At 43.3% G+C, this 23,063-nt stretch overlaps 1 protein-coding gene across 1 annotated transcript; it reads left to right on the forward strand.

Annotated features, from left to right (window-relative positions):
• Positions 1–3,857: 3,857 nt before the first annotated feature.
• Positions 3,858–17,936, forward strand: LOC132832972 (zinc-binding protein A33-like). The gene is made up of 6 exons (XM_060851219.1): positions 3,858–4,268; positions 4,348–4,443; positions 4,537–4,770; positions 7,546–7,568; positions 7,665–7,780; positions 13,001–17,936. Exons 1-6 carry the CDS (start codon positions 3,858–3,860, stop codon positions 13,549–13,551), a joined length of 1,431 nt encoding a protein of 476 aa, XP_060707202.1. The 3' UTR covers positions 13,552–17,936.
• Positions 17,937–23,063: the final 5,127 nt, after the last annotated feature.

Consider the following 23,063-nt stretch of genomic DNA (forward strand, 5'->3'; position numbering starts at 1 on the left):
CTATAGAAAGGATACTCTAAGACTTGAAAGGGTCCAGAAAAGATTTACAAGGATGTTAGCAGGGTTGGAGGGTTTGAGCTATGGGGAGAGGTTGAATAGGCTGGAGCTGTTTTCCTTGGAGTATCAGAAGCTGAGAACCTTCTAGAGATTTATGATACCATTAGGGTAAATTTTAAAAGCAGAGAGGTTATATTCCAGCTGTACAAGGTGTTGGTGAAGCCACACCTGGAGTACTGTGTGCAGTTGTGGTCTCCTTACTTGAGAAAGGATGTACTGGCACAGGAAGGGGTGCAGAGTAGGTTCATTAGATTGATTTCATAGTTGAGGGGGTTGGAATATGAGGAGAGACTGAGTAAATTGGGATTATATTCAGTGGAATTCAGAAGAATGAGGGGGTTCTTATGGAAAGATATAAAATTATGAAAGGATTAGATAAGATAATAGTAGAGAGAAGGTTTCCTTTGTCAGATGAAGCTAGGACAAGAGGGCATCGTCTCAAGGTTAGAGGGAGAAAATTTAGGACTAAATTGAGAAGGAACTTTTTCACCCAGAGGGTTGTTAATCTATGGAATTCCTTGCCTGGTGAAGTACTTGATGCTATTTCAGTAAATGTCTTTAAAGATGAGGGAGTTTTTTTGAACAATAGAGGGATTAAAGGATACCGTGAGAGAATGGATAAGTGGATCTGAGTCCACAAAAAGATCAGCCATGACCTTATTGAATGGCAGAGCAAACTCGAAGGGCTGGACAGCCTACTCACGCACCTGGTTCTTATGTTCTTATTTAAAAGGGACCTCAAGGGGAACATTTTCAAACAGAGGTTTGTGTGTGTTTGGAATGAGCTGCCAGAGGAAATGGTGTAGGCTGGTACAATTACAAGATTTAAAAGGCATCTGGATGGGTACATGAATGGGAAGGGTTTAGAAGGATAAGGGCCTCGTGCTGGCAAATGGGACTAGATTAATTTAGGATATCTGGTCGGCATGATCGAATTGGACTCAGGGTTCTGTTTCCATGCTGTACATCCCTATGACTCTAATTTTACTGTGCCATTGCAAGGAATAATTAGTAAGGCCAATGGTGTGCTAAATGTTATTGCAATGATGTGAGTACTGAAGTAAAGAAATATTGTTTCAGTTGTATAACGCTATTGTGAGACTGCTGAATATTATGTGCTGTTTCCACCTCCTTGCTTAAGAGAATTCATAATCGTCATAGAGGGAATGAAATCAAAGAAAGGGGTGGTAATACAAGCCTGTCCTGGTGAAACCAGTGATATTATGAAGGAAGTCTAAAACTTCTCACAACACTTAAGGGGAAAAGTATCATCTGATCATATGGGATTGAGGTAAGTTTTTGAAATGGAATCAAGGAATTTACAAATTAATCAGCCTTCTGGGGTAATGTAATTGATAGGGTACATTATGGGGAGCTAGCAAAGGTTGTATACTCATATATACAAAAACATGGATAAGCAGTTGAGTTGAACGTCTCTCTTCGTGGAGAAGGGAATGTATTGGTGTGAATTAAGGATTCAGAATGTATAGAATATTGGGATAAATGGAATCTTTTAAAGTTGACAGACTGTCATTCATGTACTGCCAGAATGATTAGTGCACAGGGACTTACAATTTTTACAATGTTTACAATCTGTGTCATTTTTATAGATTAAAAGACCAAGAGTCATATTACCAAATTTGCAGATGATAGGAAACTATGTGAGGATAGAAGAAGGAGGCCACAAAGACACAGGAAAGAGATCCTACCATCTTAATTAAGCAAGATAGCAGGAGATGGATTAATTTGGGAAATGGTGATGTTATTTACTTCACTCAAAAGAAATGAAGGTTTTTTTTCAAATTGTTAAAATCTGAATTATGAGAATTACAGAAATTAAGGTGTATTTGTAAAAGGACCACCAATGGCAGTGCAACGATCAGTTAGGAAGGCAAAGAACACATTGATCTCTGTTTTAATGGGAATGCAGTACAACATTAAAGTAGGTTCACTTCAACTGCATAAGTATTTAGTAAGACCACGTCAAATGCACTGTGTGTACATTTGATCACCAAATCCAAACCTAGAGGAGGTATGCTGAACATTCACAGCTGAGAGTGTTTTCTAATTATGAAAGAATGAGAGTCTGTGTTCAAGGATCTTTAGAAGATTGAGAGATAATCCTTTTGAAAGTTAAATGATATTTGAAAGGGCTTCAAAGGGTAAAAACATTCGCTGGGAGATCGAGAACATGGGTTGAGGGGTTGTGCACATGTTCAATATTGTATGTGAATGAGACAATAGCAGCTTCTTGCCCTGTGAATCTGCAAAATTATCCAACCCACGAGATTTTGGATCCTCATTCAAGGCAGAGATAAACACGTTTCTGATGCAATTATGGGATATTGGAATAATTTAATAGATATGTCGACTGAGAAGTAAAGTGGAGCTGAGGTAAAAATTTAGTATTTATCATATTGAATGAAGAGCAGGCTCAACGGCTCCACCTGCCTCTGTGTCTTCTGTTCATATGCTTGTATGTACTTAAAGTTGAGAAATGTGGCACTGGAAAAGCAGGCAGCTTCTGAGGAGCAGGAGAGTTGACGTTTTGGGCATATGCTTTGCATCAGGAATGTGGGAGCAAAGAAGCCTGAGAGATCAATAGCAAGGTGGAGGTGAGACTGGGGGCAAGGTAGCTGGGAAGGCAATAGGATGCAAATGGAGATGTGATAGTCAGTGGGGAGGGTGGAGTGGTTAGACAGGAAAGAAGATGGGCAGGTCACATCTGTGGAACACAAATAGGTGTGGGAAGAGAATATGTTTCTGTTGGTAGGGTCTGTTTGTAGGTGGCAGAAATGGTGGAGGATGATGCGTTGTTTCTGGATATTAGTGGGGTGGAAGGTGAGGACCAGGAGGGTTTTATCCTTGTTGCGTTGGAGTGTTGAGGTTCAAAAGCAGAGGAAGTGGAGGAGATGCGCTGGAGGGCACATGTGAGGGGAAATTTTAGTCCCTGAAATAGGAGGCCACCTGCAGTGTCACAGAGTGGAATTGCTCCTCCTCTGAGCAGATATGGCGAAGGCAGAGAAATTGAGACTAAGGGATAGCATTTGTCCGGGTGGGGGAGGATGGGAGGCGGGTAGTCCAGATAGCTGTGGGAGGTGGTGGGTTTGAAATAGATGTCCGTGTTGAGTTTGTCACTGGAGATGAAGGCAGAGAGGTCCAGGAAGGGGAGAGATGTGTCTGAGATGGTCCGAGTGAACTTAAGGTCAGAGTGGAAGGTGTTGGTGAAGTTGATGAACTGTTCGACCTCCTGGTTTTTAGCATTGGGTGGCACCTATACAGTTATCAATGTAGCAGAGGAGAAGGTGGGGGATGGTGCCTGTGCATCTGCAGAAGTTGGATCTGGACCACGTTTCCCCACATTACAGTCGGCACTGAATACTGTGCAGAGGTAAACATCCTTGGCCCTATTACTCCCTTTTTCAACCGTGTCTCTCCTTCATCCCATTCAGAATGCTCTGTGAAAATTCAATCGCTCCACCTCAACTGTTTTTTTTACATTTGTTGCTCTGACACTGTTTGAACTTCTAGTTCAGTGTTGAAATGATGAACTGGTGAGTTGTTAGCTATAACCATCGGATTCAAAAGAGGGTGGTAGAGTCCGCAGCAGAATAGGGAGACAGAACCGGAGTATGGTAGAAAGAGGGGCGGGGGTGGTGAATAAGGGAGCCGAGGCAGGACATCAAATTGTTGAGCATTATAGTGAATCTCAATGGCCAATCACGGCTCTGGATGCATTCAGCAAAGTGTAAACTTTAAATACTGAAAGTGCATTGAACCAGGAAGTGTTTAGTTTCGACATGGCAACCAGGCAGCAGGGAGAGAGTTGGACCAAGGAGACGATTTGTCCCATTTGCCTGGCTTTTTTCAACGATCCGGTGACACTGGATTGTGGCCACAATTTCTGCTGCTCCTGTATCACCCAGAGTTGGAAAAAGAAGGAGATAAACTCCTGCCCGGAATGTAGAAGCGAGTTTCCGGAAAGAAACCTCAGGGTAAATCGAGCCTTAGCGAATCTGGCCGAGAAAGCTCGAGAATTAACGTTGAACCCGAAAGATAACACAAGTAAACTTCAGTGTGAGGAACATCAGGAAGATCTGAAGCTGTTTTGTGCAATTGACAAGAAATTGATCTGTCTGATTTGTCGAGATTCGCGGGAACACAAATCTCACAATTTTCTGCCAATTACGGAAGCTGTTGAAATCTATAAGGTAAATAGAACGAAATTGATTACTCGATTAATTTTATTGTCAAACGCTTTCATCCTGTAATTGTCTTTCCCAATGCTAGGGTCATCTTCAATGTTCATTGGATTCTCTCACAAAGAAGAAGTCAGAGACAATTGAAGCAGAACTGACCCAGAAACGGAAGATTTCCGAAGTGAGGGTGAGCTCTCCCTGTGCTGATTTTCTGGGATCTCGGTTAGTTTTGTTCCCTTTACCGCGGGACATTAATGAGGTTTCACATTTCATTTGGTAGGAACAGGCGAGCAGTCTGCAGACCCACATCACATCCGAGTTCACTAAAATGCACCAGATTCTCACTGAGAAAGAGCAGCGTTTACTCAGAGATCTCAGGGAAGAAGAGGAGAGGATTGTAGAACCAATGGAGAAAAACCTTCGAGAGATTCAGGAGAATTTAAATTCTATTGAGCAGAAACTCTCAAAGTTGCAGAAACAGATGGAGCAAAAAGACCACCTGATATTTCTAACGGTGAGGATTATGTTGCTGCTCAGTTCAGTGAAACTTCATTCAGTTACAAAATAACTCATTATTAAAGTGAAATAAATTCAGCAACTGTGGTACAAAACGGAAACAAGTGAAACCCGATTACCTATGAAGGAATAAACGTAAAATACTGTAGTTGCTCGAAATCTGAAACAAACATAGAAAATGCTGGAGAAACGCAACAGATCTGGCAGCATCTGTGGAGAAAAAAATGGAATTAATGTTTCGAGTCCGACATGACTCTTCTTCAGAATTCCTGAAACATTTTCTGTGTTTGTTTCGATGAAGTAATCCTGTTCTTGTCGAAGATTTATATGTACGTATCTCCAAAACATCATTTCCCTCCCTGGACTGAAACATCGCAATTTTGACACTGGTTTGTGATTAAGTCTGTGTTTTGCAAGGTAAACATCTTCCAGAAACTCATGCACACATGTCCCACACTGAGGGTCAATCTGACTGTGGATGTGCGAGAGACTGATATCTCTCTGCAGAATGCGAAAGTCAATGAAATGCATCATTCTGTCTAATCCACTCCCATGCTCATCACTCCTATACGGGTGGCCACCTGCATGAGCCCGATCTTTGCCTCTTTTCAGGATTCGTAGAACAATTCCTCTTCCACAACTACACCGGCAGCATCCCTCACCTTTTCCTCCGCTATATTGATCACTGCATAGGTGCGTGTTGTGCTCCCGTGAGGAACTTGAGCTGTTGTCAACTTGCCAACACATTCCACCTTGCCCTCAAATTCACCTAGACTGTTTCTGAACCTTTCTCCCCTTCCCGGAACTCTCAGTCTCCATTTCCGGAAACTGACTCACCACTGATATCCATTTCAAACCCATTGACTCCCACAACTGCCTCCTCTACACTGCCTCTCATCCACCGTCACGTAAAAATGATATCCTACACTCCCAACTCCTCTGCCTCCATCACATCTGTTCTCAGAATGAGGCCTTCCACTCCAGGACATCCCAAATGTGCTCCTACTTTTAGGACAGTAGTTTCCCATCCTTTGTAATTCAGGATGCCCTCAACCACATCTCCTCCATCTCCTGCACTTTTGCCCTCAAATTCTCCCTCCCCCCAACAACGAGGATAGAGTCCGCTAAATCCTCATGTACCACACCACCAACCTCTGAATCCAATGCATCATCCTCCAACATTTTCCATCACCTACAATCAGACCCCCACCACCAAAAAGATATTTCCTTTCCCACCCCTGTCAGTTTTCTGCAGGGACCGTTCACTCGGTGAACGTGCTAGCCTTGGAGGTCAGGTGGCCTGTGAAGAAACAAAGCAGTCATTTCACTCTATCTGGGCGATTTGGCATTTGTTGAGTTTCTTCATTGTTTCATAGCAGGCAACCACTTTTCCCATTTGACAGGATTTCTGCTGCTCACTGCAGGCCCAAACAGTTCAAATCCTCTTTCAGCTGCTTTAACCAATGTCTGCCCAAAGGGCAATTTTAAAGTAGCCTGCATTAATTTCAGCTATAGAATGTCATCAAAGATGTGCACATGTAATGATTATATTTATGCAACTTTCATTGAGTAGCACAGACAACCATTGCAAGGGTTTCTCTGGATTTCTGTATCTCTCACTGCCCACTTTTCATCCCATCCCTCGTCAACTCTACACTCTCCACCAACTTCACCATGCCCAGTCATTTCCCTGCAACTGCAAGAGGTAAACATCTGCCGCAACACCTCCTCTATCACTCTGTCCAAGATCCCAAATCGCCTTCCAGATCCAGTAGAGACTCACCTGCACTTCATACAGCCTCATCTATTGCATCCATTGTTCCTGATGTGGAATCCTGTATATTGGGGAGATCAAATGCAGACTTGGAAACCAGTTCATAGAGCATCTGTGCTTTGCATGCAACAACCAACTTAACCTTCCCCTTGTCATCCATTTTAATTCGCCACTCCCCTGCAACATGTCCATTCTTGGCCTCTGCCACTGTCAGAGTGAGGCCAAATGTAAACTGAAGGAACAACACCTGATATTTTGCCAGGGGAGCTTCAAGCTCTTAGTCCTTAATAGTGACTTTACCAGCTTCAATGTACTTCCACTCCCAGCCTTATCCCATACCCAGCCCCCACCCCTGCCTTCTCTTCACTTCCCTGACCTGACTTAACCTGTCTATCCTCCCAATTAGCTGTCAGCTCCACCTTCCCACAGACCATTCACAATAACCCCCTGCATCCACCTATCACCATCCCACCTACTCTTCCCCCAGCCCCAGCCCCCTCCCTCTGTTTACTTCTGGGCTCCCCTCCCCCTCCCAAATCCCAATAAAGGGTCTTGGCCCAAAACATTAACTTGCCTGCTCCTTGGATGCTGTCTGACCTGCTGTGCTTTTCCAGCTCGACATCTATTGACACTTTAATATTCATGTTCACTTTGAAAATGATTATGGAGAAAGATTCCTCCGCATCAACAATGGATGCTTTTTAGCCAACAAGACACAGTTAAAAGACATGTTACACTTTATTTGTTGACGTGCATGTGGAACCCATGTATTTCCGTTTTTGGACACTTTTAAAAAATCGTCTCACTTCACACTTCACAAAGTCAGTCGTTATTTGCCTTCTGTTTAAAAAGCAATCTTGGAGGAATTCAGCTGGCCTGGGCAACATCTGTGAAGAGAAAAACAGAACACATTGAATCCAATATAACTCTTCTGTGGGACTAGTTTCATTCTGAAGTCAGCTACTACCTTCACTGATCCTCTTTTTTTTAATATTTCAGGAGGAAGTTAACCAGAAATGGAGGTAGGACACTGCCTTTACTGACATTGCTTGATTTGACATGAATTTCAGGGGGGAGAAAAATGTTAAACTTTAACATCAGCTTTTGAAAAATCACAGCACTGGTGACGACATTCAAATGATAACAGTTGTATCAGCCGTTCTACCCATCGAAACGTTCAAGGGCCCTTTACAATACATGGCTTGGAAGAAAATGATTGACTTCATTCATCCTGGTAAATTTCTTACATTCTGTCTTTTTTCTAATTTACAATACACAATTGGAAAAGCATTAACCAATTCCCAGGCTAATGACTGATGTCCATGTGTCGTGAGGCCATGATGTTTTGCCCTAGACAAGGGATGACCTGAGGATAGTTTTCAAGATTGGAAATAACACAAAGCAGTCAAGTGTCCAAACCCGATGATAAGGCGTCCAGCCCCAGGTACAAAACATGTCGTTTATCCATCTATCTGTCAAAATCGGAACAAACTCTCAAAAACTTCCAGGTTCTCACTCTCAGGCTCTGATCAGCTTGGAAACATTCAAATCCCAGATCCCTGGCCCGTGCAGGGGAAACATGCTAGCCTTGGAGGTCAGGTGTCCTGTGAAGAAACAAAGCAGTCATTTCACTCTATCTGGGCGATTTGGCATTTGTTGAGTTTCTTCATTGTTTTATAGCAGGCAACCACTTTTCCCATTTGACAGGATTTCTGCTGCTCACTACAGGCCCAAACAGTTCAAATCCTCTTTCAGCTGCTTTAACCAATGTCTGCCCAAAGGGCAATTTTAAAGTAGCCTGCATTAAGTTCAGCTATAGAATGTCATCAAAGATGTGCACATGTAATGATTATATTTATGCAACTTTCATTGAGTAGCACAGACAACCATTGCAAGGGTTTCTCTGGGTTTCTGTATCTCTCACTGCCCACTTTTCATCCCATTCCTCAAGCATTTATTTTAATCGGCAGCTCCTCTGTGTGCTAACTATCCCCAGTACGTTCCAGAGTCTCTTCCACTTCTCTCTAATTATTGTCTATCCTTTTACACTTGCTGTCTGCTCACAACCACCCCTGAACAGCAGATCTCTTTCAACCTTTGTGTATTCTGGCAAGCCCAAACCCGAATTCTGAGCACTTCACTCAGACCTCCACACCTTGCCAAGCCACACCCTCTATTCCAATGCACAGGACCATAAAAGAAGTGGACAATCTTGCCTATCAGGTCTTCTCTGCTAATCAACGAGATCGTAACCGAATTGCTAATCATCAACTCCACTTTCCAGCTACGGCCCCATAAATCTGAATTCCTTTACTGATTAGAAATTTGTCTATTACAGCCTTGAACCTATTTTGCTAATCAAACTCTTCAGAGATGTTATTACGCAGCTCTGGAGCAGGTAGGACTTGAGCCCGGGCCTCCCTTTCCAGGTGTAGGGACACTACCACTGGGACACAAGCACTCCAGCCTCAGGTCTCCTTTTGTCCTAGAGCACCGCGCCTCTCTCAAGCCTTTGCCTATACGCAACCATCATGCGCCCAGGTGGGCCCAATCTCTTTTTTTTCACTCGCCACCCATCTCGTTCTCCTCAGCCCCGTCCAACCTAATTCAGTCCCACCTCTATCACCCAGACTCTGTACTCTCATACACAACCCCTCCTCCATCTCATCTGAAATGAAGCAAAAACACAATACGTTGGAGAAACGTAGCAGGTCTGGCAGCATCTGTGCAGGGAAAGCAGAGTTAATAATTCGGGTCCGATGTCCCTTCTTCAGACTCTTCTGAAGAAGTCTTGCTAGATCTGAAAATGTTAATGCTGGTTCCTCTCCACAGATGCTGCCAGATCTGCTGAGTTTCATCAGCAGCTTATGTGTCTGTTCCAGATTTCCAACATCCCCAGTTCCTTGTTTTATTTTAGCGATATATTATTTTAGCGTTCCTCAGTCAGCTGTTATCCAGCCGCACTCACCACATGTACCCTCTCGACCTCTCTGTCCATAAGCACCACCTCGTGCAGCCTCATAACTGCCCAGTTCCACTTTGTTCCTTGCCTCCTCTCTCAACCTGACTCCGTACGGCCTCACGCAGACTTGCCCTGTCTCAGTCTGGGCCTCTCTCACTGATATCCTCCCTCTATCAATCAGTATATGCCCTCCTTCACCAAATCCGTTAACTGAAATCTGCCTTTAACCCTGTCCTTTGTCTCTTGCACAGCTCTCTTCGGGAGCCCCTCAGTATTACCCTTCTCGTTCACCCAGAGGCACCCTCTCTCACTTCGTCCCACCTTTGCACCAAGCCAATCCTTCCCGCATCCAGTCACTCTCATTGACCCGGGTCTGTGCTTTCACCCAGCTCTTTGTTCTTCACCAAGCCACCACCATCTCTCATTCTGGGCCATTTTCACTCTACACCTGCCCTCGCACACAGCCGTATCGAGTCATGAACACTGCCCTCTCCCCTCCCATGCAGCCTGCCCTCATCCAGTCTGGCTGCTTCTAACCCAGATCCACCTTATTTCATCCAGTTCTTCCTCTCCCACACCCAGACCAGCCTTCTCAAGCATCCATGCGCAGTCTGCATGCTCCAACACTTCCTCCATCATCCAAGTTTGTACACCGTCTGCTGCTCCATCCCTTTCTTTCCCCTATTCTCTCTTTCACTGTATTTTTGTTCTGGAAACATAGAAAATAGATGCAGGAGTAGGCCATTCAGCCCCTCGAGCTTGCACAACCATTCAGTACTATCATGGCTGATTATGTAATCTCTGTATCCCATTCCCACCCTCAACCCACAACCCTTGGTCCCTGTAGCCAAGGATTGCTTCCAACTTCCTCTTGAATATTTGTAATGAACTGACCCCAACAGCCTCCGTAGAAGAAAATTCCACAGGTTCACCACTCTGAGTGAAGAACTTCTTCTTCATCTCAGTCCTGAATGGCCTACCTTTTATTCTTACACTGTGACCCCTAGTTCTGGATTCCCCAATGTCGGGAACATTCTTCCCACATCTAGCCTGTCCAGTCACATCAGGATTTTATAAGTTCCTTTGAGAACACGCCCCACCCCCCAATCCCCATCCACCATTCTTCTAAATTCCAGTGAATACAAACCCAGTCAAACCAGTCTTTCCTCCTATGTCAATCCTGTCAGCTCGGGAATCAGCCTGGTGAACCTTCACTGGATCCCCTCAATAGCAAGAATGTTCTTCCTCAGACTAGGAAACCAAAACTGCATGCAATACTAAAGGTGTGGCCTCACCAAGGTCCAGTACAATTGCAGCAAGACACTCTTACTCTGATATCCTTTCACTACAATGGCCAGCAGGCCATTAGCTTTCCTCACTGCCTGCGTGCCTGCTGCACCTGCGTGCCAACCTTCAGTGACTGTTCCACCATGACACCCAGGTCTCATTGCACCTCGCCTGTTCCTAAACTGCCACTATTCAGATAACAATCTGCCTTCCTTCGTTTATGACCAAAGTATATAACCTCACATTTATCAACATTATATTGCATTTTCTAAGCATTTGCCTACTCAGCCAGTCTGTCCAAGTCACCCTGTAGCTGCTTAGCATCCTCCTCACAGCACACACTGCTACCCAGCTTAGTGTCATCTGCAAATTTGGAGATATTGCATTCAATTCAGTTGTCCTAATAGTTAATGTATATTGTGAACAGCTGAGGTCCCAGCACTGAACCCTGCGGTACCCCACTCATCAGTGCCAGCCACTCTGAAAAGAACCCATTTATTTCAGCTCTCTGCATCCTGTCTGTCAACCAGTCCTCTCTCCATGATAATACCATAAACTTTTAATTTTTCTTACTAATTTTGTTTGTCAAGTCCAGACACACAACATCTAGATTCACCCTTATCCACTCTACTGGTTATGTCCTCAAAACATTCCAGAGGATTTGCCAAGCATGATTTCCCTTTAGTGAATCTGCACTCTTTAGGACTGATTCCATCAGTGCTTTCCAAGTGCTCAATTATTCTATCCTTAATGAATGACTCCAGCATTCTCCCCACCACTTTCCCCACCACCAATGTCAGGATAACCAGCCTGTAGTTTTCTCTCTCTCCTTTTTTAAAGTGTGGGTTTATGTTAGCTACCATCCAATCAATTGGAACTCTTCCAGCGTAAACAGAATGCTGGAAAATGATCATGAACAAATCAGTCATTTCTAAGGCCACTTCCTTAAGTATTCTGGGATGCAGAGCATCAGGCCCTCGGGACTTGTTGTATTTTAATCCCATCAATTTCCGTAATACCATTTCATGACAATAAAGATTTCCTTCAGTTCCTTCCTCATGTTTGACCCTCTATCCCCAAGCATTTCCGGAAGGTGACTTTTGTCCTCCTTAGTGAGTAAAGATCAAAAGATTTGTTCAACTAGTCTGCCATCTCTTTGTTGTCCATTATAAATTCACCTGATTTTATCTGTAAGGGACCTAAATTTGTCTTCACCACTTTTTCTCTTATATATTTATCGAAGCTTTTGCAGTTAGTTTTTATGTTTTCCACAGCTTAATTTCATACTATATTTTCACTTTCTGAATTAAACCCTTCTCTCTCCTCTGCTACATTTTGAATTTCTCCCAGTCATTGGGTTTGCTACTTTTTCTGGTCAACTTGTATGCCCCATCTTTAGCTTTAACACAATCCATGATTTCCCTTGTTAGCCATGGTGAAGCTAACTTCTCTGATTTACTCTTAATACCAGACAATATCCATATGTTCTTAAAATGTCTGCCATTATCAATGCAACATCAATCCTTAAAGTGTCCTTGGCCAGCTTATCCTAGCCAATCATTCTATTAAAGTTAGCTTTAAGTTCACGATCCTAATTTCAGATTTAATTGTTGCACTCTCCATCTTAATGAAGAATTCAACCATGAAGTGGTCACTCTTCCCCAAAGGATTTCACAAAACAATGTTGCTAACTCATCCTCTCTTGTTATACCATATCCTGTCCAGGATGGCATACTCCCTAGTTGGTTCCTCGACATATTCATTGAGGAATACATCCCTCATACATTCCAGGAAATCCTCCTCCATTGTGTTGCTGCCAGATATCAATTACATCATATGCATTAATAACTGTTTGCACAGTTAATTCATCCACTTTATTACAAATGCTCCTCGTATTGACACACACAGCCTTCAGGCTAATTTTTTCCTCCACTCTCATTCTACATTATATTCACTGTTTTATGCACCTTCTCTGGGTTCTCTCTTCTCTACTACACAATTGTCCTTTTCACTCCAATCATTTTGGTAACCTTTCCCTCCAGCCTCTTTGGTCACTGCTGTGCTGAGTCTGGGCTCAAACCATCAACAGGCAACAGATTCTATGAATACAGCCCAGAGATAATGCGGGCAGGTTAAAAATAAATATACTTGAAGAAATCACAGTAGAAATAAATAAATAATTCTGCTCTTTCAACTTCCTACTAGCTCCAGCCTCTCTGACTCTGGATCCGTGCACAGCGCATCCACAACTCATCCTGTCTGAGGACCGAACCAGCGTGAGACATAAAAACCAACGGCAGTCTCTCCTTAGAAGCCCACGGAGGTTTGATTCCTGGGCCTTTGTACTGGGTTCCAAGGGATTCACATCTGGGAGACATTACTGGGAGGTGGAGGTTAGGGACAAGACTGAATGGGGCGTTGGAGTGACCCGAGAATCTGCAAAGAGAATGGGGGGAATCGACCCAAAACCTGAGTCAGGGTATTGGGTGGTGGGACTGATCTCAGGAAAGGGCTATTTTGCTCTTACATCCCCGACAGCCCTCTGCCTCAAGCCAGATGTGAATCCCCAGAAAATTGGTGTTTTCCTGGACTATGAGGGTGGACAGGTATCATTTTACAATGTGGATAACATGTGCCATCTCTACACTTTCACCTGCACTTTCACTGAAAGGATCTTTCCCATCTTCAATCCAGGATGGAATTTCGATGGCAAAAATTCTGCACTTCTGACAATCTGTGGGCTTAAAGGTCACTAACTGATCCATCCCATAATTTTGCACACCCTCATTATCTCCTACCAGCTGTCAACTGATGGGTTTCTGTCACAGTCATAAATGGGGGCCCTATCCAAATGCAATTTGAGTACAATCGAGTGACAATATCGTCTTGGTGATCTTTTTCTGTTCAAAATTGAAGCTAAACAGTGTCTACTGTAAAATTTACTGGGGTCCTGTAAAATTAACTGAACATTCATAATTCCATCAAGGATGAACTGATGTTCACTCAGAGAGCTGAAATAAAGGTTTGACACAAAACTATAATCTGCAGCTGAGAAAATAAACATTATGAGAAATAGGTGAAAAGGACAGTTTGAGATGGAGCACCGGGGGAAGAATGTGAAACGGGAACTAATCATAGTGCAGTAAATCAAATCGTTTTCTTGGGAACATATTTGTCTGGCACTATCAGCAACACAGCAAACCCCAGAGGATAAAAATGAGCAGAATACTTCAGTTTGTCAATGTACATGATGGAGAGTGAATAGGATCATCAATTCTACAAAGAAGAGCTGAGTTTACATTCCACTTATAAACCTGGTATTAATACTGAGAACTGAAAGATCAGCAAGGAGCACTGCAGGACAGGAGGAAAGGAGGAAGGGGAGAGAAGGAACAAACAGCAGCTCAATTGCAGATATAGGCTTACTCACTTAACCTCTATCGTAAGCAAAATGTTGGAAGCTATAATTAAGCATGTCTTAACAGGGCACTTGGATGCATTCATAGAGTCATAGAATCTTACAAATATATGGTAAAGAAGAGGCATTTCAGGCCAATGAGTTTCATTGATGAAAAGCTACTCTCAATTTACACTAGTTCTACATTCCAGTGCACAGTCCATACCCTTGAATGGTATGACACTAACTATTCATCCAAGTACTTCTTAAAGGTTGTGAGATTTCACAAATGCCCTCACAGGTGGTGCATAACAGATTTCCACCAAGCCTTTGGGTGACCTTTTCTCCTTGAGTCCCCTATAAACTTACTGTCTTTTACATTAAAATTATGTTTCTTCTTTGCTAATCCTTTAAACTGAGCAGGACAGCTGCTTTCCATCCACCCTCTCCATACCTGTCATAATCTTATAGCAGGGCACCCCTCAACTTTCTCTGCTGTATACAAAACAAACCAAGCTATCCAGCCTGTCTTCATAACCAAACTGCTCATGCCAGGCAACATTCTGGTGAATGTGTTCTGTACCCACTCCAGTGCAATCAAATCCTATAAAGCAGATGACCAGACTTTTACACAGTTCTCCAACCAAAGACCTGACAAGTTCCAACATAATCTCTCTGCTCTTGTAATATAAGTCACTACTGTTAACATCGAATATCACGTATATTGTCTTAACTAACGTATTATCCTGTCTGACTGCTTTTGGGATTTGTGCATAACCACCCTATGATCCCTGTGTTCCTCAGAGGTCTCTAGTGTCCTGCCATTCAATGCTTACTCCTTTGCCTTCGTCTTCTATAGAGCATCACCTCACACTTAATGAGGGTTAGATTTCATCTGCCAGTGGTTTACCTAACCAATCTGCCTATTTTAACTGTAACTTTCTTTCTCACTGCAAATCTTAGTGTTATCTGCAAACGTACTTACCATGCCCCTCACCACATTCTAATCCATCACAAACAACAAAGGATCCAGGACTGATGCCTGCAGTATGCCACTGGACAATATCCTCCAGTTACACATACAGATTTCTACCATCACCCTCTTTATCTGACCAATAAGCCATTTTAAAATCTAAATTGTCACATTATCCTGGCTCCCAGCTACCTGAGTATGTTAAAATTAACCTCCTGTGTGGGACCTTCTCAAAGTCCTTGCCAAAATTCATATAAACTACATCAAGTGTGATATAATCATTGATACACCTGGTCACCTCCTCAAAAACTTCAATTTTTTGGGAGTAGGCCATTCTACCCTTCGATCCTGCACCACCATTCATTATGATCATGGCTGATCCTCCTCAATCAGTATCCGGTTCCTGCCTTATTTCAATAACCCTTGATTCCACTATCCTTGAGAGCTCTATCCAACTCTTTCTTAAACAAATCCAGAGACTGGACCTCCACTGCCTTCTGGGGCAGAGCATTCCACACAGCCACCACTCTCTGGGTGAAGAAGTTTCTCTTCATCTCTGTCCTAAATGGCCTACCTCTTATTTTTAAGCTGTGAAAATGTTAAGCATGACCTCCCTTTGAAAAGGCTAGCAAGCCCTGATTAAACTTTGCCTGTCCAAAAAGAGATTCATTTTTTCAATGGAATGAACATAAAAATATCTCTAGAACACTAATTCTGTTCCTTGCCACAGAAGCTGTTTGAACTATTGGTCTAGCCAATGTCCTCTACAGCTGCAATATGCCCTTCCAACTCCTATACTCAATGCACTGACCAATAAAGCCGAGCATACCAAACGCCTTCTTCACTACCTTGTCTACCTGTGAACTCAGGCCAACCCAGAAACTTCCTGCTGCCACAATAAGTTTGAGAAATACAGAAGCCAGTTCATCAAAAGCACAATCCCAAAGAGAGAAAATGAAATGAATCACAGTTTGATCTCTCTTTGACAGTTCTGGTTGTTTGAAGAATGTTAGTCTGGACACCAGGACTAGTCCACTGCTCCCCTTTACCACGAGATCTGAATCAGTCACTTTGTAACTTTGCTCCCTGAAAGGACTGAGCTGATCACAGGAACATGGATGTGCCCTTTACTCCTGCAAGCATTTTCTACCATTCTATTCGATCATAACTGATCGCATATTCTTTCATCTAGTTCAGTTTCAGTTTCTTGATCTCTTGGAAACTTGTGTCTTGGATATTTGTCTCTATATCCATGGTCTTTTGAGGGGGAACATTCCACATTTCGCTAACATTAGTTTTGAAAGAGCAAACATTGAAATTTCACGCCAGGAAAATCCAATTTTATCTGCAAAAACATGACAACTCCCCACTGATGATGGGGAGAGTATGTTCATCCACAGAAAAGATTACTGTCACTCTCAAACTTCCTAGATTTTTCTGTCACCAAAATTAACCGAGGTAAATTCTGCAAGGTTGTGTAATTAATCTATGGAATTCCAATGAAAGATTTCCATTTGCAAGAGCATAGGAGTAGGAGGCCATTCATCCCTTCAAACCTGTTCTGCCATTCAATAAGATTACAATTAATCTGTGACCAACTGCCATAATCTGCCTGGGGACCATATCCCTTAATAACTTTTATTAAGAGATAGAGTCATAGAATTAAACATGATGGAAAGATACCCTTTGATCCAAATCACTGGTGCCAATCAGACATCCCAATCTGACCAAATCCCATTTCCCAGCATTTAACCCATATCCCTCCAAACCCCTCCTAATCATAACTCCATTCAGATGCCTTTTAAATGTTTTAATTGTACCCTCTTCCACCACTTCCCCTTACAGCTTGTTCCAGAGACACACCACACTCTGCATGAAAAACCTACCCCTCAGGATATTTTTAAATTGTTCCACTCTGCCTTAAACTTATATCATCCAGTTTTGGACTCCCCCACTCTCAGGGGAAAAAAATACCTTAGTTGTTCACCCTATCCATGCCACTCATGATTTTATAAACCTCTACAAGGTCACCTCCTCAGCCTTTGATACTCTAGGAAAGAAAAGCCCCAGCTTATTCAACCTCTCTGCCTTGTGAATCTATTCTGCACCCTCTCAAGTTTAATATCAGTTTCTGATTTTAAATGAATAATTACAGCAATATTAATTTGTGAAACAGAATTCCAAACCTCTAATACCATTTGTTGTGTTTCCTGATTTCACACATGAAATTTCTGCCTCTGATGTTTAGCCTATGATTCCTAATCCTAGGTACTGTGAGGAGCAAAGATAGTTCCTTCCAAGACAGAAAGGTCAGGCAAGAAATATCTGTTGAAGCATGGAATCTCTTTTCACTATAGCAGCTTCTCTGCTAATAGCAGGTTCTGACTGCCTGCTAAAACAAACTGAACTAGAAAAAAGCCTGAATTGGGACTACTGGCTGCTCCCTTGCCATTGTTAAAGTAGCCATTTCCAGACATATCGGCGTCACTGCCTTTATGCCCCCTCTCGATTTAAAAAAAAGACAAATTAACCTTGTTAAAGGGCAGCATCATCACAAACAATAATATTACTAAAAAGAAATAAGCTGGAAATGCATGTTATAGACAGAATAATTGCACAGTGGACCATGAACATATGTGATCACACAAACAAAGAAGATAGGAGCAGGAGTACACCATGCAACCCTTCAGCCTGCTCCACCACTCGATATGATGGTTGAACATCAAACTCAATATCCCAATCCCACGTTTCCCCTTAATCTTTGATTCCTCTTGCGCAAGAGACATAGCTAGCTCATTTTTGAAAATACAATAAATCAAATAAATCAGCTCTGTGTTAAACATATGATGTGTTGAATCTTATTGACACTTCAAGCTTGTCATTTTCTTTTGAAAAGCAGAATTCAGTGAAACGAACAATGCTGAGGAAAAACTCAGCTAGTCAGAGTTAGGAAACATCCGTGTTCAGAGAGAAACAGAGCAACATTTGAGGCCTGTGACCTTTCATCAGAACAAGGAAATGTTTCAGAAGTAATAGGTGTTCAGAAAGTGGTGAGTGATGGAAGATCTGTGATAGGTTAGTTGGAGAGATTTAAGGATTAAGAGTGTGTCTCCAGGGCCAAGAGGAATGAAGATGGGATCAGAATAGAAAAAGGGAAACATAATATTTGCCTGATGCAGGTGAGCTACCGACTGAAAGAACATAACCAATACAAGTGAAGAAAAAACAAAATGATGCAGAAATTCACCAAATATCCTCAGATAGCACCTTCAAAACCTACAACCACTTCCATCCAGAAGGACAAGAAAAGCAGATGTATGGGAACACCACGACCTGCAAGTTCCTCTCCAAGTCACTTACTATCCTGACTTGAAAACATAGAACACAGAACAACGCAGAACAGACCATTCAGCACTTGATGTTGTGCTGACCTGTGAACTAATCTAAGCTCATCTCCAAACACTATCCCATCACCCATGTGCTTATCCATGGATTGTTTAAATCTCCCTAATGTGGCTGAGTTAACTACATTGACAGACAGGGCATTCCATGCCCTTACCATGCCATTACACTAAAGAACCTGACTCTGACATCTTAAATCTATCACACCTCAATTTATAGCTTTGCCCTCTCGTACATCCTAGGAAAAAGACTTTCACTGTCTACCTTATCTAATCCTCTGATCATCTTGTATGTATCAAATCCCCTCTTAGCCTTCTTCTTTCCAATGAGAACATGTATCACTGTTTCTTCACTGTGGCTGAGTCAAAATGCTGGAAATCCTCCCCCCCCCCCCAGCCAACCAGGGCATTGTGAATCAATCTACAGCACATTGACTACAACAGTTCAAGAAAGCACCTTCTCAAGGCCAACTAGGAACATATAATATATGCTGGCCCAGCCAGTAATGCTGATATGCATGACTAAATAAACAAATTCCTGATATCTCCTTTATTTAAATTATCCATTCTTCATTATGGATGACAAAGAGCCTACATCTATATTCATGAAACTTATTTTGGTTTTTACTAGTATATAGAATCCTTTCTAGTTCACATGTTTCTATTTCTATCCACACATTCCCCTTCACAATCTGTCCCTACTGTTATCTCATATACATTATTCTTTCTCCTCCTCAATCTCACTCCCCACTCTACCTTCCACAGCACTGTTCAATCTACCTCAGCTGAACTTCCAGTCAATACCTGTCACCTCCATCAGATCCATCCTTCCCATTCACTCTCCTCTCTCGCAGCTCAAACTTCACTCACTGTCCATCTCAGCTGAGCTTCCCAGACCAGTCACTGTCCCCTGAAGATTGTTCTCCTCACATCCTCTGCATCACAATAACATCACTCAACCCTTACTGCCCTCAATTCCATCTCACCCACACCTTAAAATCATTCTTCCCACCCCCAATACTTCAGAATACCCCACATGCACTCATTCATCCTCTTGATCACCATCTGTAAATCCTCACTGTCTTCCCACACCTCCTCAATCATTGTCTAATCCCCGTCACATCATTGCATCTCCCACTAACATTCAGGTCACTCACATTCTCCAAACCACCCTCACTAGTATGAACAGCCTCCACTCCTTGATTGTTCTCATACCCTCCCCTCTCCATACCACCTTGATCTCCTACTACCCCTCCCTTTTGCTTCTTCACTTGCTCACCAGTCCAGCTGTTCATCACTTCACTCTTCCCATGCACTTCACTCAAATTTCAAGCTGACTCCATGCTCTACAGCCTCTCCAACCCTTTGCCCACACCCTCTCCTTCAGCTTGCCTTCACATCTGGGTCTCTCTTTCCTTCAACTCAATTTATTCTCGCCCTTTGTCCCCCCCTTGCAGCTCATTTATTCTGTCCCTCATGCACTGCTCTTTCCTCAATCTGTGTCACCTCTCTCCACGACACATCTCCACTCCACTCTCTGTCTCACTCCCTCCTTACTTCATTTTGACACTGATCTCTCGCCCTCTCCACACACACATGCGCACTCCCATCTGCTAACCCCCACCCAATTACTTTTTCCCTTACTCTCCTTCTCCCCAGCTTGCTTCTAACCCTAAATCCAGAACTCCCCACTCCCACTGCTTGGTCCTCAACCCCTCCTCACCAGTGTCCCGTTGCCCTGCTCTGCTCTTTTCCAATCCCCTCCAAGTTACTCTCACCATATCTATTCTCCTATCCCCACTGACCTTCACCCCTCCATTTCCATCCCACCACCCTTGCACGGCGAACACACTTTTCTATGTCTTCACTGTCCTCTGTCCATCACTTATAGCTCATGCTCTCCTTCACTGTGTAATGTCCCTTACTCACACTCCACTTTGTTCCTGCACCCCCAACACTTGCTTCCCCTCTCTCTTGTTCACCTGTCTGCCTCACAACTACCTCCACCCCTTCCCCTCACCTGCTTTCCTCTTTATTCACACACTCTTCCCCACCCCTCGTCCTTTCACCTTCACATTCTCCATCTCCGCTGTCCTCTGCACCCTCATTCTTCTTCTTCACTTTTCCCTGCCCTTCATCAACTTTCCTCATTCTTCTCTTTTAATCATCCTTTCCCTCACCTTGTTCTCCCATTGCACTATGCCATTCTGTTCCCTCTCTCACTCCTCATTCTCCTTCACTGTTCAATCCTCAACACTCACTTCCACTTCCATGGATTACCCTCCCTCTGCCCTGCTTTCCCGTGCCTCACTATTCCCTCACCTTCCCCAATATCACCCAACATTCCCACTACACTTACCTTCCCTCTCGAAACCACACACTGCGTCTTTTTAAAAGTCCACCATTTCCCCTCTCCCCCACGTTCTCACTGACTAGGTTATTTTTGTTTCTTCTCACAGCTCCAGCCTCTCTGACTCTGGATCTGAACACAGCAAATCCCCAGTTCATCCTGTCTGAGGACTTCACCAGTGTGAAATGCAGAAATGAAGATCTGTGGCTCCTTGACTCTGCAGAGAGGTTTGATCCCTGGTACTCCCTTGGGATCAGAAGGATTCACATCAGGCAGACATTACTAGGAGGGGAAGGAGGGGAGGGAGGAGAAAGTCAGTTCTGAAAGTGATCCAAGATTCTATGGGGAGGAAAGAGTGAATCTTCCTGAACCCCAAGACTAGATTCTCAATTTTGGGGCTATTTCTTAGAGTCATAGAGATGTACAGCATGGAAACAGACCCTTCGGTCCAACCCATCCATGCTGACCAGATATCCCAACCCAATCTAGTCCCACCTGCCAGCACCCGGCCCATATCCCTCCAAACCCTTCCTATTCGTATACCCATCCAAATGCCTCTTAAATGTTGCAATTGTATCAGCCTCACCACTTCCTCTGGCAGCTCATTCCATACACGTACCACCCTCTGTGTGAAAATGTTGCCCCTTTGGTCTCTTTTATATCTTTCCACTCTAACCCTAAATTTATGCCCTCTACTTCTGGACTCCCCGACCCCAGGGAAAAGACTTAGAATTGCATTCAATATTCCAACAGTGGCCTAACCAATGTCCTGTATAGCCGCAAGATGACCTCCCAACTCCTGTACTCAATATTCTGACCAATTAGGAAAGCATACCAAACGCGTTCTTCACTATCCTATCTGCCTGCGACTCCACTTTGGAGGAGGTAAACTTGCCGTCACCTCACCTCATGGACGCCTCCGCCCCCGTCCCCCCCCCCCCCCCCAACAACACCACCACCACCACCCCAATACCCGAGTGTGAATTCCTGGGATATCGGAGTTTTCCTAGACTGTGAGGGTGAACAGGTGTCATTTTATAATGCAGACTTGTCCCATCTCCACACTTTCACTGAGAAGATTTTTCCCTTCGTTGATGGGAAAAAGTCCACACCACTGGCAAACTGTGGGATTAAGGGGTTTATGTGAGGAACTAGAGGTTGGCCAGAGTGAGGGTAGTGCTGATCAGGGATAGTGGAAGGAACTCGTGCCTGGAGTTGGAGGGAGTGTAAGGTCCTTAACGAATACTAGTGAGAGGGATATTGTCATTTGTGAGGACAGCATGGAGCAGCCTGATATGCTCAAACAGATTGATGTTAAGAAGAAGGATGTGCTGGAAATTTTGAAAAACAAATGTGAGGATAAGTAAGTGCTGTGGGCCAGATGGGTTTTACCCAAGGGTTGTATGGGAAGTGAGGGAAGAGATGCTGCACCTTTAGCGATGATCTTTGCACCCACAATGTCCACTGGATGAGGACCAGCCTCTCTTTCACACTCAGATGTAACTTTTGCACTTTCTTCACCTCACTCGCAATGACATAGAGTTACAAAGATTCCAGTCAGAAGAAACGCCCTCTCAGAATCAGCCAAGATCCTGAACAATTTTAAATGTTTTAGACATAGAGTTACAAACACTCCAGTCAGAGGAAACGTCCTCTCAGCCAAGATCCTTAACAATTTTAAATGTTTCAGTGAGATCTCATTTCATTCCTCAAAACTCCAGGGATAGACCGAGCCCACACAACCTACCATCTGAATCACATTTCCAGCAGAAATTAGTGTCATGGAAATTATTTGCACACACACACTAGGGCAAGATTATCCTTGAATTGTAATGTTCACCAAGAGTGGACTAAACACAGTATTTATAAGGAGCAGTAAAATCGACGTCTATTTTCCTGATCCTCGGAAGCTGCCTGACCTGCTGTGCTTTTCCAGCACCACTCTAGTCTAAATTCTGGTTTCCAGCATCTGCAGCCCTCACATTTGTCTACGGTATTTATAATTACAGTGAAACTTAATTATTCTCAAATTTCACATCTTTTTGAAATAGATTCAGTAAAAGCAGTGATATTGACTTGAACCGTTAACTCTGTCTACACAGAAGCAATATGATATATAGAACGTTTAAAGAAATTTCGTTTTTGAG

The sequence above is a fragment of the Hemiscyllium ocellatum genome, chromosome 35 (assembly GCF_020745735.1).
Source record: "Hemiscyllium ocellatum isolate sHemOce1 chromosome 35, sHemOce1.pat.X.cur, whole genome shotgun sequence".
Classification (NCBI taxonomy): Eukaryota; Metazoa; Chordata; class Chondrichthyes; order Orectolobiformes; family Hemiscylliidae; genus Hemiscyllium; species Hemiscyllium ocellatum.